The 14,203-nt window shown below is 37.9% G+C and overlaps 1 protein-coding gene across 1 annotated transcript in view; it reads left to right on the top strand.

The window, feature by feature from the left end:
- The window catches only part of CLSTN2 (calsyntenin 2), a gene marked incomplete at both ends in the record, with an annotated part of 271,873 nt that extends 265,656 nt beyond the window's left edge, over nt 1-6,217 (top strand). The window contains 2 exons of the mRNA XM_083364326.1: nt 3,339-3,523; nt 6,026-6,217. Coding sequence (XP_083220452.1) covers nt 3,339-3,523; nt 6,026-6,217 — 377 coding nt within the window. The remainder of the gene's footprint in view (nt 1-3,338; nt 3,524-6,025) is intronic.
- Nucleotides 6,218-14,203: the final 7,986 nt, after the last annotated feature.

The following is a 14,203-nucleotide window of genomic DNA, read 5'->3' as shown; positions in this document are numbered from 1 at the left end:
TCTCGGCTAGTTTTAATACATCCCAGAATAGCATTTGCTTTTTTCTCAGCTACATCACATTATTTGCTCATATACAGCCTCTGAACCACTAGAACATCCAGATTTTTTTATATGTATTACTACCAAGTCAGATCTCTTTCTTGCACCTATACTTGTGCCTTTCATATTATTCTTCTGGTGCAGGAGTTTATATTTCTGCATATTAAATACCATTTAATTCATTTTGTTCCAGTGTTCAAGGCTGTCTAAATCTTTTAAATCATCTCTTAATGATTGTTAGCTTTAGTTTTGTGTGACCTGTAAATTTGAAAATCATCCCTTCAAACCTTTCATTCATGTTATTGATAATATTTTTGAATAGCATAGAAACTTCCAGTTTTGTGCAGTAGCACATGGCTGAGGGACTGTGAAGCTCTAAACCCCTAGTTTTGCCCTGTCAGGGGCCCCTAAATGGGTCTAAGCTGCCCTGGAGAGGCGACGAAGGAGGGGCCCCCCTGTGAATCACAGAAAGACTGTGGTTGATCCGTCTGATCCAGGGGAACCCGAAAGGAGAAAAGCTGTCACAATGACTAGCCCAAGCTAGTCACATCAGTGACTAGCCCAGGTTACCAGCAGCCAAAATCCAAAAGCACTAACTAGAACAACTGTGAGCAGCGTGCTTGGAATTGGGTGAGAATATTGATCTTTTCTCTTCTATCTTGTAACTGATTTCCTGGAAAATATCCCCAAGAAGCAAAAAATCCTCCAAAAGTGAGAAGAGAGGGTATCCCACCCTCACCCTTCCATAGACAGAAGCAGCGATTTAATTTTTATGGGGGACAGAAATATATTGAAATGAAGTTAATAATACTATAGTCTGAATAAATCGGAAAATTATGAAAAGCATTAAGATTTCACATCGAAAAGAAATTATAAAAAATAATAATTCTTCGTCTTAAAAGTTGGAAAATGAATAGCTACTGACATCTAGTGGAGGATTAGAGCATAATACTACAGCTGCATTGACTCAGAAATTGGCAAGATGCCTAGAAATAGAGAACAACTTGTTCCTTTGAACCTCAGTGACTTCTCCCTAAATAGAGACCAGCTGGGAACAAAGGTAAGAAAATACATTGGGCTATCTACTGTAGAGTGAGAACTACATTTGTTTTAAAAACTGTTGACCTTCTGGGATTATAAATACTTACTGAGCTGTGATTTCTAAGCTCAAGAATTGTTTGCAGAGAAAGAAAAACCTTGACTTTTGGCTAGTCTTCTAGGGGGGAGTTTACTGGAAAACTCTTAAGTGGTTAAATATTCTGGATTGAAATTTTGGCAGGATGACAATTGTAAGACCCCTGAACAGAAGAACTGTTACAAAATACTGCTTTTTACTGGTGCTTTGATAAGATTTCGTTGTTTGGATTTTAAGATTGGCTGGTTTGACAAGGCTAATTACAGAGACTATGGTACTGGTGAAAGACTATCTGGAGAGGGAAGATAAAATGGATGTTGCATACCTATCTAACCCTAACCCCTAAGTGTGGAAAAGTACTGACATTTCATCATCAATATGGCCTTGATGTAAGCACCTATTTGAGCTTACATATGCATCTGGTCACATTCAGTGTTCTAGTTTCACCAATGTCATAATGAATTGTCACTTGACAGAGAGAGCGAGAGGTCATTTGGAGCAATCCTGTTTAGAATCTTCATATTGTTCATATTACAGATGCCCAGCCAGACTGTCCTCCCTGCATTGCTGGGGAATTCAGTCCCAATCAAACAGGACATTCTTTGTCTAAATATATCTTGTGAGGTATAACCCTTCTCTTATAAACAGTTTATCATCAACACAACTTAATTCATGATCCAAGAAACACTACATTTCTCATCAACACCATTTGTGTAGCTAGTAATTGTAGTATTTTTCTTTCCTTTTCCTGTCCTATTCTATTAGAACAATGCTTATACCCTCAAGTCCTTAAGTTTTCTTCCAAGATTTTCAAAATTGTGGCAAAATCTTGAAGTATTATATGTCAACATGTGCCCTAGCAGGAAGGATTAATTTTTGCTGGACTTAATTAAAGTTGAAACCTGTTCTGTTATATCCCTGATCTATGCTAGAGGCACAAGGAGACTTTACAAGCCATTGAGTCTGATCAACATACGCTTGTTGTGGTTCTTCATATTAATGAATAACCAATTCCCCCAATTCTTTTTCTTTGTCTTAACAGCTGCATTCTCTCTGCCATTCAGGAATGGAGCATCCTAGTCTCTAATTCTGAAGTATCTTTTTTTGTCTTCCCTACGTTTTATTATTTCAGTGGTGCAGAATATCTTTGGCATCTTTTTATTCACTGACTTGTTCGTCTGTTTTTGTGTCCATATATAGAGTTGTTCCCACTATCTGCTATCTGTGACATCTGCTTGCTTTCTTCTGATAAATCACTGTATTTTCTTATTAGCTTAAATGCCGCTATTTGCTGCTCCTGTCCCTAGACTTTTTCTTCAATGTTATTATGTCCTTGCATTGGTGGCAAGCATATGCCAGGTTGTTTTCTGGCAGGAAAACAAACTTGCCATTGGCATTGCAGATGGAAATCATAAACTGATGCCCTTTCATTGTTGCTTTTATTTCTTAAAGCATCATTTTAGAGAGTTTTGATTCATACTTCTTCCTTTTTCAAACCTTTGGGTTAACCAAGTGCAAACACATGACTCATGAAGATATAGTGTGGGTGCCTCCTTAAACTCTCTTGCCAGCTTCTTCTTACCTCTTCCTTTTTGTTTGCTCAGTGAGCTCGGCCTGAAGAAGGAGCATGGTGGCACCAAATAAACTCTTCCCTAAATTTTACATGTATTGCATCTCCTAGTATCCATACATATCCATGAATATGCAAGGAGGATGCTTTTGCATGAATAGTTTTGTGTATTAAGGTCCCCTCCTTACTAATGATGATATTGTGTATATGATTCTAATGGAAGACATATTCCTCATTTACATATTCACTGACTATGTGAGTAGTTTCTGGAATACAAGAGCTAGCATTATATAATAAAAGTAAGAGATTCTATACACAAAAGACAGTTTAAATGTGATAATCACCTACAGATGAAATTGCTATTGTTTTATTTTTTTAAAGAATTGTATTGTTATCCTTTTGTAATGGTTTCTTTTAAGTTCAACAACAAAACAAATGTAACTGCAGTTACATTTAGGTATCATTATGAATGCTGAAAATTGCTATAACAATAAATATAACAGCTTTATTAATTAAGAAAATACTAAAGACACTAAATATACCTAAATGGCACTGGAAGAATATGTTAAATTGCCCCATTTTATTTCATTTCAGTACTTCCAAGTATGGCTACCATCATCATTGTAATCTGTGTCAGTGTCTTAGTCTTCATCATAGCTCTGGGGGTATACAGAATTCACTCAGCTTGCCACCATACTTCAAAGGAACATGAAACTAATAAAGAAAATGAAATGGACTGGGATGATTCAGCTCTGACTATCACAATCAATCCCATGGAAGTAAGTAGAAAAGCCATATTGTCCTATATTCTTGCTATCTGTCCTATTTTTCATTTATGTGCAAGAGTCTTTTTTCAAAAATCATCTTCTGCCAGTCCTCTGACATTACTACACGTAGTGGGTGAAAAGGAAAACATCCTTCCTACTTTTAGAATGACCTTATTTCTGATGTTAGCATGTGTAGTAGATCTAAAAAAGGTCTCTATCTAGTATATCTAAAGATATCCCCAGATACACAGGATGTTCAGGATTCTGTTTCATGGAATTACTGTATCATATTTCATTGAAGTACATTTGGTTTAATAGTAACCTAGAAGGATGTAAATACTATTAGTATCAATAATATATTTGTGTTATGAAAATTAGTTTGCATACATTTTAAGGAAAGTGCCCTTGTTAAGTCATTCAGAAAGGTCGTATTACATTTTTTTTTTGTACTTGTAGCTTGGCCTTTTTTCTCATGCTGAATCTAATAATGTATTATTGATGAATATCTTTGTATCAAAGCTAGACTGAAAAAAATAAGTAGAAGTGCTTGCTTAATCAAGAATAGATGGATGACATTCAAGTTGTATTGTTTTACCTGATTAATTATTTATATGATCTTTTAGAAAAGATGTCAGGTCATATATAATTGAATGATGTAACTGCTTTTGGTATTTTGTTTCATCCTTTAGCTTTATGAGTTTTACTAAGAGATGTCACTTTCATTTATCTGTTGGTAAATCTGTTAGTCTATAATTTTCTCAGCTGGTAGTTAGGTCTGCCAAATACCGTATATACTTGAGTATAAGCCGAATTTTTCAGCCCACTTTTTGGGCTGAAAAATTCCACTTCGGCTTATACTCCAGTCAACAAAAAACTTACCAAGGACTTGTGCGCGGCCGAGGCTTTGGTGCTTCCGGGATCGCGCGCACCTCTCCCAAGCCACCGCCGTCCACAGACCTGCCGAAGTTTGGGGAGGTTTGGGGAGGTGCGCGCGCACCTCCCCAAACCTCCCCAAACGTCGGCAGGTCTCCGGACCTCCGTGCCCTGCCTGCCTGCCTGCCTGCTTCTTTCCGCTGCGGAAAGAAGCAGACCTCCGCGCCCTGCCTGCCTGCTTCTTTCCGCAGTGGAAAGAAGCAGACCTCCGCGCCCTGCCTGCCTGCTTCTTTCCGCTGCGGAAAGAAGCAGACCTCCGCGCCCTGCCTGCCTGCTTCTTTCCGCTGCGGAAAGAAGCAGACCTCCGCGCCCTGCCTGCCTGCTTCTTTCCGCAGCGGAAAGAAGCAGACCTCCGCGCCCTGCCTGCCTGCTTCTTTCCGCAGCGGAAAGAAGCAGACCTCCGCGCCCTGCCTGCCTGCTTCTTTCCGCTGCGGAAAGAAGCAGACCTCCGCGCCCTGCCTGCCTGCTTCTTTCCGCAGCGGAAAGAAGCAGACCTCCGCGCCCTGCCTGCCTGCTTCTTTCCGCTGCGGAAAGAAGCAGACCTCCGCGCCCTGCCTGCCTGCTTCTTTCCGCTGCGGAAAGAAGCAGACCTCCGCGCCCTGCCTGCCTGCTTCTTTCCGCAGCGGAAAGAAGCAGACCTCCGTGCCCTGCCTGCCTGCTTCTTTCCGCTGCGGAAAGAAGCAGACCTCCGTGCCCTGCCTGGCTGCTTCTTTCCGCTGCGGAAAGAAGCAGACCTCCGTGCCCTGCCTGCCTGCTTCTTTCCGCTGCGGAAAGAAGCAGACCTCCGCGCCCTGCTTGCCTGCTTCTTTCCGCAGCGGAAAGAAGCAGGCAGGCAGGGCACGGAGGTCTGCTTCTTTCCGCAGCGGAAAGAAGCAGGCAGGCAGGGCACGGAGGTCCGGAGACCTGCCAACGTTTGGGGAGGTTTGGGGAGGTGCGCGCGCACCTCCCCAAACCTCCCCAAACTTCGGCAGGTCTCCGGACGGCGGCGGCTTGGGAGAGGTGCGCGCGATCCTGGAAGCACCGAAGCAAGTCCTCGGTAAGCTCCGGGCGGTCACTTGCTTCGCGTCTCCTGAGGGAAAGGGGGGCCACTGGAGCGGGCGTGTTTCCTCGCCTGCTGGGCGCCGCGATTTGCCCGGGGAACGCGCGGGCCCCGAATGGCAGCGTGGAGTGAGGAAGCGGACAGCCAGGGCTTCCCCGAGAGCCGCGGCCACACAGGGTATTCCTGTGTATTCAGGCTTGCAAAATGGCGGATCGAGCTTCTGCTGGCGGCAGAGGCTTGCAGAGCGCGGATCCAGCCTCCGCCGGCGGTGGAGGCTTGCAGAACGGCGGATCGGCTTATACTCGAGTCAACAACTTTTTCCAGTTTTTGGGGGTGAAATTGGGGGTCTCGGCTTATACTCGAGTCGGCTTATACTCAAGTATATACGGTATGACTATACATTTGAAGGCTAATTTCTTTTTCTTCTCAGTACATCTAAACGTATCAACCACACATTCTCATTGAAAGATTTACAAATAAACTTTAGAAAGTTTTTTCCTTCTTATCAGCAGCACCACTTTATATTTCCTTATCATGCATAGAAATATGAAGAACCTTGTGGAGAAGAAGAAAGTGATGAGGAAGAAATTGAAGATGAAGATGATACAACCAGTGCAGAGTCAGATGAGACTGAAGAGGAAGAAGAGGAAGAAGCCATTGGGAATAAAGGAGACCAACAAAATACAACCAGGCAAGATCAGCTGGAATGGGATGATTCAACATTACCTTACTAGAGTTTTTAGTTTTCTTTCTCTTTTTGTATGAGCCAATACTGTGTATTTTGAGTCAATCCTACTGATTCAACCGTATCTTGGATCTATGAATTAATTGACAGTTTAACTTCCTATTGACTACAGATGATAAAATCGCATTGTCTGAATTTGATATAGTTGTATCACAACTGCTCCCAATAGTTGTTCCTTTCCTAATATGTGAGTAATAGCACCTGGTAAAGCACAGCATTTAACTATTAAAGAGTCACTTGTAAAAAGGACACCAACCTGACATTTGTTACTGCTTCTCTAGTTCCATGAAAAACCCTGTTTCTTTTAAATGTGTATAAGCAAGCCCAGTTCACCAGACTAGAAAGAGGATAGTCCAGGTTGCTTTTAAATTTTTCCAGAGTTCACGTACATATAAACTCTTTTTGGGATTCCTTCAACTCTGCCTTGTTAAAGATCCTACTGTCAAAGACAGAAGATGTACATGCTACTCAGTGTACAAGGCAAAATTCATTTGCACATATCTTCATTTTTCACTTTTTTCTTGTTGCTATTTGACCTTTGCAGAGAGTTTCAAAATATACTAAACTGTATATGTCTGTGCATGTATAAGAGTGCACTGCTAATGTCCAAAGTTTGGAAAAAAAGAATTCTTGTCTAGTCCCTCAATTGAAACTTAGCTAAAAGGCATGTAAACCTTATAAATGGAAACCTTTGTCTATGATGGTTTTTCACTGCCACACAGATTAAGAAATGTTTTCCTTTGTGTGAGAGATAAAGCTAGAGTGTTACTTTGGCTAATACCTAGACTTTTGATCTTTAAAGAAAGTATCTTCTGAGAAAATTTAATTATAAATCATCATCCAATTGCAGAATTTTATGACAGCTCTGTGCCATCACAGGGTTTGCTTGGAATTCAGACAAGTGCTACTGTATATGTAGGAATTTAAATAATATTTATAATCTCAGGAAAACCCACTCTTTTGCATGTGTAAACACTCATAAAGCTCTGAATGCATTGTTACAGATGGAATAGGTGTTTGATATAGTCTGTGGATTATTAAAATAAATTCTAGGAGTCAAACAAGTAATGCCATAGGAAAAAGAAATCTTATCTAACTTTCAAATCTCTCCCCCACACACTTTGTCTTGGATCCTTCTCTTCACCAAAGACGTTTTGTTTGAAAAATAACAATTAAACACAGAACTTAAAAGCAAAAAAAAAAAAAGCCTGGTAGCATTTGAAAACTTTTGCTAAAGAGTAATATTGGGTAGTTTGCATTTTTCCAGCTAACCGCTATATTTTGAATGTTGATAAGTTTGTGTGATTTCATATATATTTTTCTCAATATTTGTGGCTCTACATTTGAATGTGGGCATTTGATGAAGCAAAATGTTTTGTATTCATATTTTCTTAAAGATTTGGGGCTCTTGTTCCTTTTTAGCCCACCTACTGTTGATAAAATCTCCTTTCCAAGAGGTCTTAGTCCAACAGCAAATAAATTTGCATATAGAATGCATGCGATGATGTCCCTCTTGTGATTACATAACTCACTGTCAGGCAAAAAAGTAACAAGAGCTTATTTTTATGTTTGCTTTTTATTTTTATCATTGCTTTGAATGAGTATCATTTTATCCTTTCATGTCAAGAATGCCTCAATGTGTGACAACTTCTGAAACAGAATAAGTACTGTCTGTGGTTTTGAAAGAGATTCAAGTATTACTTTTTTTCTAGGAATACCTTTTAGTAAAGAGTATATAGGAAATTGTCTGTACAAGTTCAGACTATTGTCATTACAGTCTACTAACTAACAGCAACTGCCTACATTCTCCTATTGGATCTTTTAATTAGAAATAACAGAGATTCTGTTCGCAACATAGCTGCTTTACCACTGGTCCATGTCCTGCTATTGTGCAAAGTTTTACCTTGTTCTGAATCTTGGAGAGCTAAAGTAAATTTCTTTGAGCAATTGCCTATATCTAAGGTTGCTTGCTTTGAATGTGATGAAACTAGATTATTTTATTATTTTTTTTCTCTGAATACATATGGATCTTTCATAACTGTGTTTTGAGATTAGAAAGATATTAAAGCAGACAGATGATGATGATTCTATCATCTATCTATCTATCTATCTATCTATCTATCTATCTATCTATCTATCTATCTATCTATCTATCATCTATCTATCTGTATGTGATTCCTACTGAATCCTAGTAGCTCATAAGCATATCCTAATTTAAAAATTAAATAATTTAAATTTTAGAATGCAGGAATATTTCCTTTTCAAAGTAAAATACATGATAAAGCTGTATTTTTGCTTATTTATTTTAACAACCCACCTAATCAGATGACATTACCTGATGTAAACTGGATTAAGCTTTTCTACAATGTTTATGTTTTACTTGAAAAACATACCTGCTCTACAACTGCCAAATTAGCTTTTATCTGTTTGACTTCTGAAACAAATATTATTCAAACTGACTCTCAAATTTATACCTTCACACTGGTTATTTACTATGTGGTACTCTATCTGGGTGCAGTTTTACTCCGCAAAATAATTTAACAAGTGAATCAAACCCCAAATATTAGAGACTTTACACCTAAAGTAACCTAAGATTGTGAGTTGTAGTCTCACTTTAGATATAAAAACTGACTGGGTAACTTTAGGCCAGTCACACTCTCTTAGCCGAGTCCACCTCACAGAGTAGGGTTACTATCTTAAGGAATTTTCCTTAGCTTTCATGGCCATACTCCTAACATACAAGAAACTATTTCTACATTTTTACTTATTTTGCGTGAGTTGGGAAAACACAAGTGTCATTCTATCTCTGTTAATTGTGTGGGCTAAAAGGGTTGTTGTTTTTTACTTTTAGTAGATATAGTACTTAACTGTCCATTTTCACTTTAAATTTATTTAAAACTGCCAACATTTTTATTGTGTTGACCACTACCCAATAAAAGTGCTTGAGTGAAATAATAATAAGACAAATGTTCCACCCTCACCATCAAATGGGGAGAAATAGTGAAAACTGAAGGAATCAAGATGCTGAAGGAAATATCAAAAGTCTGTATGAGGACACTTACTACAAATCCCTGGGCGTCCTTCAGGCTGATGACATCAAGCACAATGAAATCAAGAAATGGGTTAGAAGTAAATACATCAAGAGAGTGAAGAAGATATTAAAGTTCAAACTCAGTGGAAGAATTACCATCAAGACAATTAATACCTGGGCAATTCCAGTCATTAGATATATAGCTGGAATAGTGGACTGGACTTAATCAGAACTAAAAGCTATGCATATGAAGACCAGAAAAATAATGACAATGAATCATGCCCTTCATGCAGAAATGTTGACAGACTGTTGTTACCAAGAATTGCATGGAAATTGCATGGAATGTTGCAAGTATATCAAGTCATTGCAGAAGAAAAAGGCATTGGAAGAATATCTGAAGGACAGGGAGTTTCACTGAAGCTACTGTACCAGGAAAGCTTACTTAGTATTGGAAAGACCAAACTGGTCTACAAGAAAGACAAAATGAAACATAGAAAAGAGACATGGGAACACAAAGTATTGCATGATCAATACATTAAAAATAGCAGCCAAAGCAGATGATACCAAGACCTAGCAGTGGCTAAGAGTTGGAAATTTGAAGAAACAGACAGAGGGGCTAATTCTGGCTGGGAAGACCATGTCTTAAGAACAAATGTATACAAAGTCAGAGTAGAGAAGATGGCAACAGATAGCAAGTGTCGCTTTTGCTAAAAATTGAAGAAACAGTGGACTACTTGGGTACCTGCTGTAAGAAGATTGAACAAACTGACTAAACAGCAGCATGAAAAACAATGATGCATTGGAAGACGTTTAAGAAATACCAATCCCAACTAGTGGGATTACAAAATAGGGAAAGTTATAGAAAAATGAAGAAGCTAAAGTACTCTTGGACTTTAGAATAAAAATAGATAGGCATCTGCCACATAACACCCCTGACTTAACAATTGTTAAGGAAAGACAAAAAAAGTCTGCAGACAACAGAAGAGAAGAGAAAGAACTGGAAGAGATAACAAAATACAAAGATCACCAAATAGAAATAGAATGTCTTTGGCAAAAGAAAGCAAAGGTAGTACTGATAGTAAAAGGCACCTTGGGTGCAATTCCAAAACAACTGGAGCACCATGGAACACTATCAGCACTGACAAAATCACCATCATCAATTGCAAAAGACAGCTTTACTTGGAACAGCTTACATACTATGATGATGCCTTTAACACCATGAAACATCAACATCTGCCTATCTTAGGTCCTTAGGAAGAATGCAATAAGTTGGTAAATATGAAAAATCCAATCTAAATATCTGGCTGATTGTGTGACCAATCATCATCATCATCATCATCATAAAAATTTGAAATGGAAAGAATATGGCATGAAATGACTGTGGTAGTACCATTGGATATCAGCACACCAGATGCCATTGGACAGCAGAAATATTAGACAAAATTTCCATCTTGTCAATTGCACCTTGGCCACACATATACTATGCCAATGCATTATAACATCCAAGGTTCTTGTGAAGAACTTGATGAATATGAAAACTAATACCAGCTAAAGAATTTGCAGCTGTGACTTCACAAGATTGTGAACAGATAATGAGAATAATAAATTGACAAAAATACCAAATGCAATCTAAACATCTGGATGACTGAGCAAATCATCATAATATGTTTACTATTATTACAGTTACTGTCACTGGTGGAAGACCTGATAGAGAAAGTTAGAAGTAAATCATCGGGGGGGGGGAATCTATGGGGCTGCTAAGAGTTGAAAATGACTTGATGACATGTAACCAATCAATCAGTCACAATCAGCTATATAGATAATATTTTCAAAATATTTATTATATTTATATTCAGCCCAATTTTCCAGGAGCAAAAGGGACATATATAGCATTCTTTCCTCCAGTTTCTTCCTATGATAATCTTGTGTGATATATTGTTTCTTTACCAAATCTTTCCATTGAAATTATATGGCTAACGATAGGCATGTACCTAATTTGCTAATCTTTGTCCAGTACCTTAAATCTGTACAAACACTAAGACAATAATGTTTTTTGGACATTATCTAAAATGCTTTTTTTATGGACGTGCTAACTTGTTTTACTAGGCCAATAGCCAGGTGCAGTTGTGCTTTCCTACCAATGTCATGGTTCCAATAGATGAAACCCAACAAAAGAACTTCAAGGCAAGAATTGTTCCTCAAAGAACATTTTATTCAGGAAACAAAGTATTGGCACTACATAGTTGAACCCAAAACTAGATTCTCTTCCTCCAGATTCAGAGTAACAGAATGGAAATCCAACCCCCACAAAGCAATAATAAATCACATTCTTCAATTAGCCAGGAGCGCAGGCTTTTCTCAGCTCCTCAGCCCACCAAAACATTTATCAGTTTGTCCCATGGAGCTGCATCATTATTATGGCTAGCTAAACTCAAGCATTCACCCCATCCCCCCTTCAACATCTAATTTCTAAACAGAAGAAAAGGCATGTTAAAAGCAAAGTAAAAATGGCTGCAATTTCCATCAGTTGTCAGAGCAGGAACATCCAATGTTACAGCGTTGACAACCAGCTAACAATTTAGTGTTAATTTGAGTTCTTTAAACTCTCTGTACATATTTAGCAATAGAACCAGAAGGCCTGTTATTGAAGACATGTCTCAATTAGTATAAAAGCATATTTATAGCTATATTTCTAAGATTTTTAAAATTTGGCTGACAAATACAAGCAATTAAATCATTGTCATGAAGATGAGACAGGAAAACAATCCATGGTTTGCCAGATCAGGTAGAAATTCTGGAAAATATAGAAATAACAACATCACTAGTGGGAAAAAAATCAAGACTTTACAAATAGAACAAACAGAGTTTGTTGTATGAATAGATCATGGCAACTGCAGCACATTTATTCATTGTAGGGCATTATATAGAAATCTAGAAAATCTGTATAGATCAATCTTTTCCAACAGGTTTATTCCAACTGTGTTAGGACTGCAACTCTCAGAATGTTGGGCTGGCATGAGACTACGAAAGGTGTCAGATTTCAGAAGGATGTTTCTGACAACAGCTAAGATTTGAGCACTGTGGGACTCCGTTTAAAAAGGCTGCGTATGTAATGGTATATGAGAAAGTAGTAGACTGGGCAAAAATATGTTGCTAAGGGAAAGGTCAGGTAAGAGACAGCTTAGCCCATAGCTAGAAAGTGGGCAGGGCAATAGACTCAGCAGAGAGTCTGAGTCCAAGTAACTATAGAATAACTGTATAAGACACAGGTCTGCAACCCGCGGCTCCAGAGCCGCATGCGGCTCTTTCAGCCGTCTCCTGCGGCTCCCAGTCCTGCCATGTGCAGTCAAAAAAAAAAAAGTGGGACTAAAAAAGTTAATTCAAATATGCAGGGTAGGTGCATTTCTCGCCTTGGCTCCACTCTTCAGTCAAACCCTGTTCTGCGCATGCTTGCATGTATGCGCATGCGCACATATTTTTTGCGGCTCCCAGTTTTTCATTTTGTGAGGGAACCGGTTCCGAGTGGCTCTTTCAGTGTTTCAGGTTGCTGACCCCTGGTATAAGAGATGGCCAGGGAGGGAATTCTGCTTTAACTCCAGAATTCATTGTATACATAAATATAGTCTGACATTACATTAATTAATGAAGTTAATAGTGCCATCCTATTAATTTCAACTAAGTGTGAAGAGACTAGGGTTCAAGGTCTTAATATGCATTAACTCATTTCTCTAAAAAGAATTAGAATCTGGTGATATCTTTAGGTTTGAAATTGTGATTAAAGGTAATTAAAAATAATTATCACCCTACTCTGCATTGATCTTAAGTCCTATATTGTAAGATGGTTCTTAATTCCTGGACAGTAATAGAAAAATGGAAGCCAATATTACAATCCTGTTAATTATTTATCAGATCCAGATATATGAATCAATTGTTTCATGAACAAGTATCATTTATTTCAATTCATAGGTATTTAAATACCAAATTAATGTGGAATGTGATAAGTGATTGTAACAAACCTATGTTTTTACCCTCAGGAAGGAAACTATTAAGTGATTACAAGAATTATTCTGATAGATACTCAAAAAACTACATTCATTGCAATGATATGCTTTTATGATACATGATTACAGTTTGTGAGTACAATAAGAAAAGTACTTTTACTTTTTGAAAAGTATGTTTACTTTTTTATCCAACAAAAATAAAGTTTTGAAAATCAACAATCAACTAGAAAATGACCATAATTGCATGATCATACATTTGATTTATAAACTGTTATAAACAAGTTTTTGTTATTATCATTTTTCAGTCTTTTTTTTCACCATAAGCAATCAAATCAAGAAGTTGCTACTTATCCATACACTCACATTCTATAGAAATCACAAAATGATAAAGCTGGCAGTCTTCAAATAAACCAGCTTCAAAACATTAGGTGATTTTCCCCCCATAAGTTTGTTAGCTGATTTAAGAAATCTGCTTAAATTGAGGCTTGTTAGTTTCATCATTTCAGATAAGCAATGCAGCTGATTTAAATATTAGCATATGTAATACATATACACACACATAAAAGACACTTGTTTCTTCATTAAAAATATAATGCTCATGGGTCAATTCTTTTATATATATAAATATAGCCAGTTTTCAGTAGTCTTGCCTGAGGGAAAGTAACCAAATGCAGTAAATCTTTGGCACATGATTAACATCCCAACTTTTGTGATTAATGTTTTCTCTGCCTTTGTGTCTTGCTTTTTCTTCCCTCCAGTATTATATGTAATGTTTTTCTGATTCCTTGCTCAACTTCTTCTTGTACACAGAAGATGTTATGGACAGGAATAAAAGTGTTACAGCCATTTGAAAAATGTCATATGAAATGTAATTAGATTTTTCCCCCCTCTCAATAACTTGATAGAAAACAGCCTGAATGTTTTATGAATTTCAGACATCTAG

The sequence above is a fragment of the Vipera ursinii genome (assembly GCF_947247035.1).
Source record: "Vipera ursinii genome assembly, chromosome: 5".
In the NCBI taxonomy this organism is placed as follows: Eukaryota; Metazoa; Chordata; class Lepidosauria; order Squamata; family Viperidae; genus Vipera; species Vipera ursinii.
The sequence above is the reverse complement of the archived record's forward strand: the minus strand, read 5'-3'. Positions and strand labels throughout refer to the sequence as shown.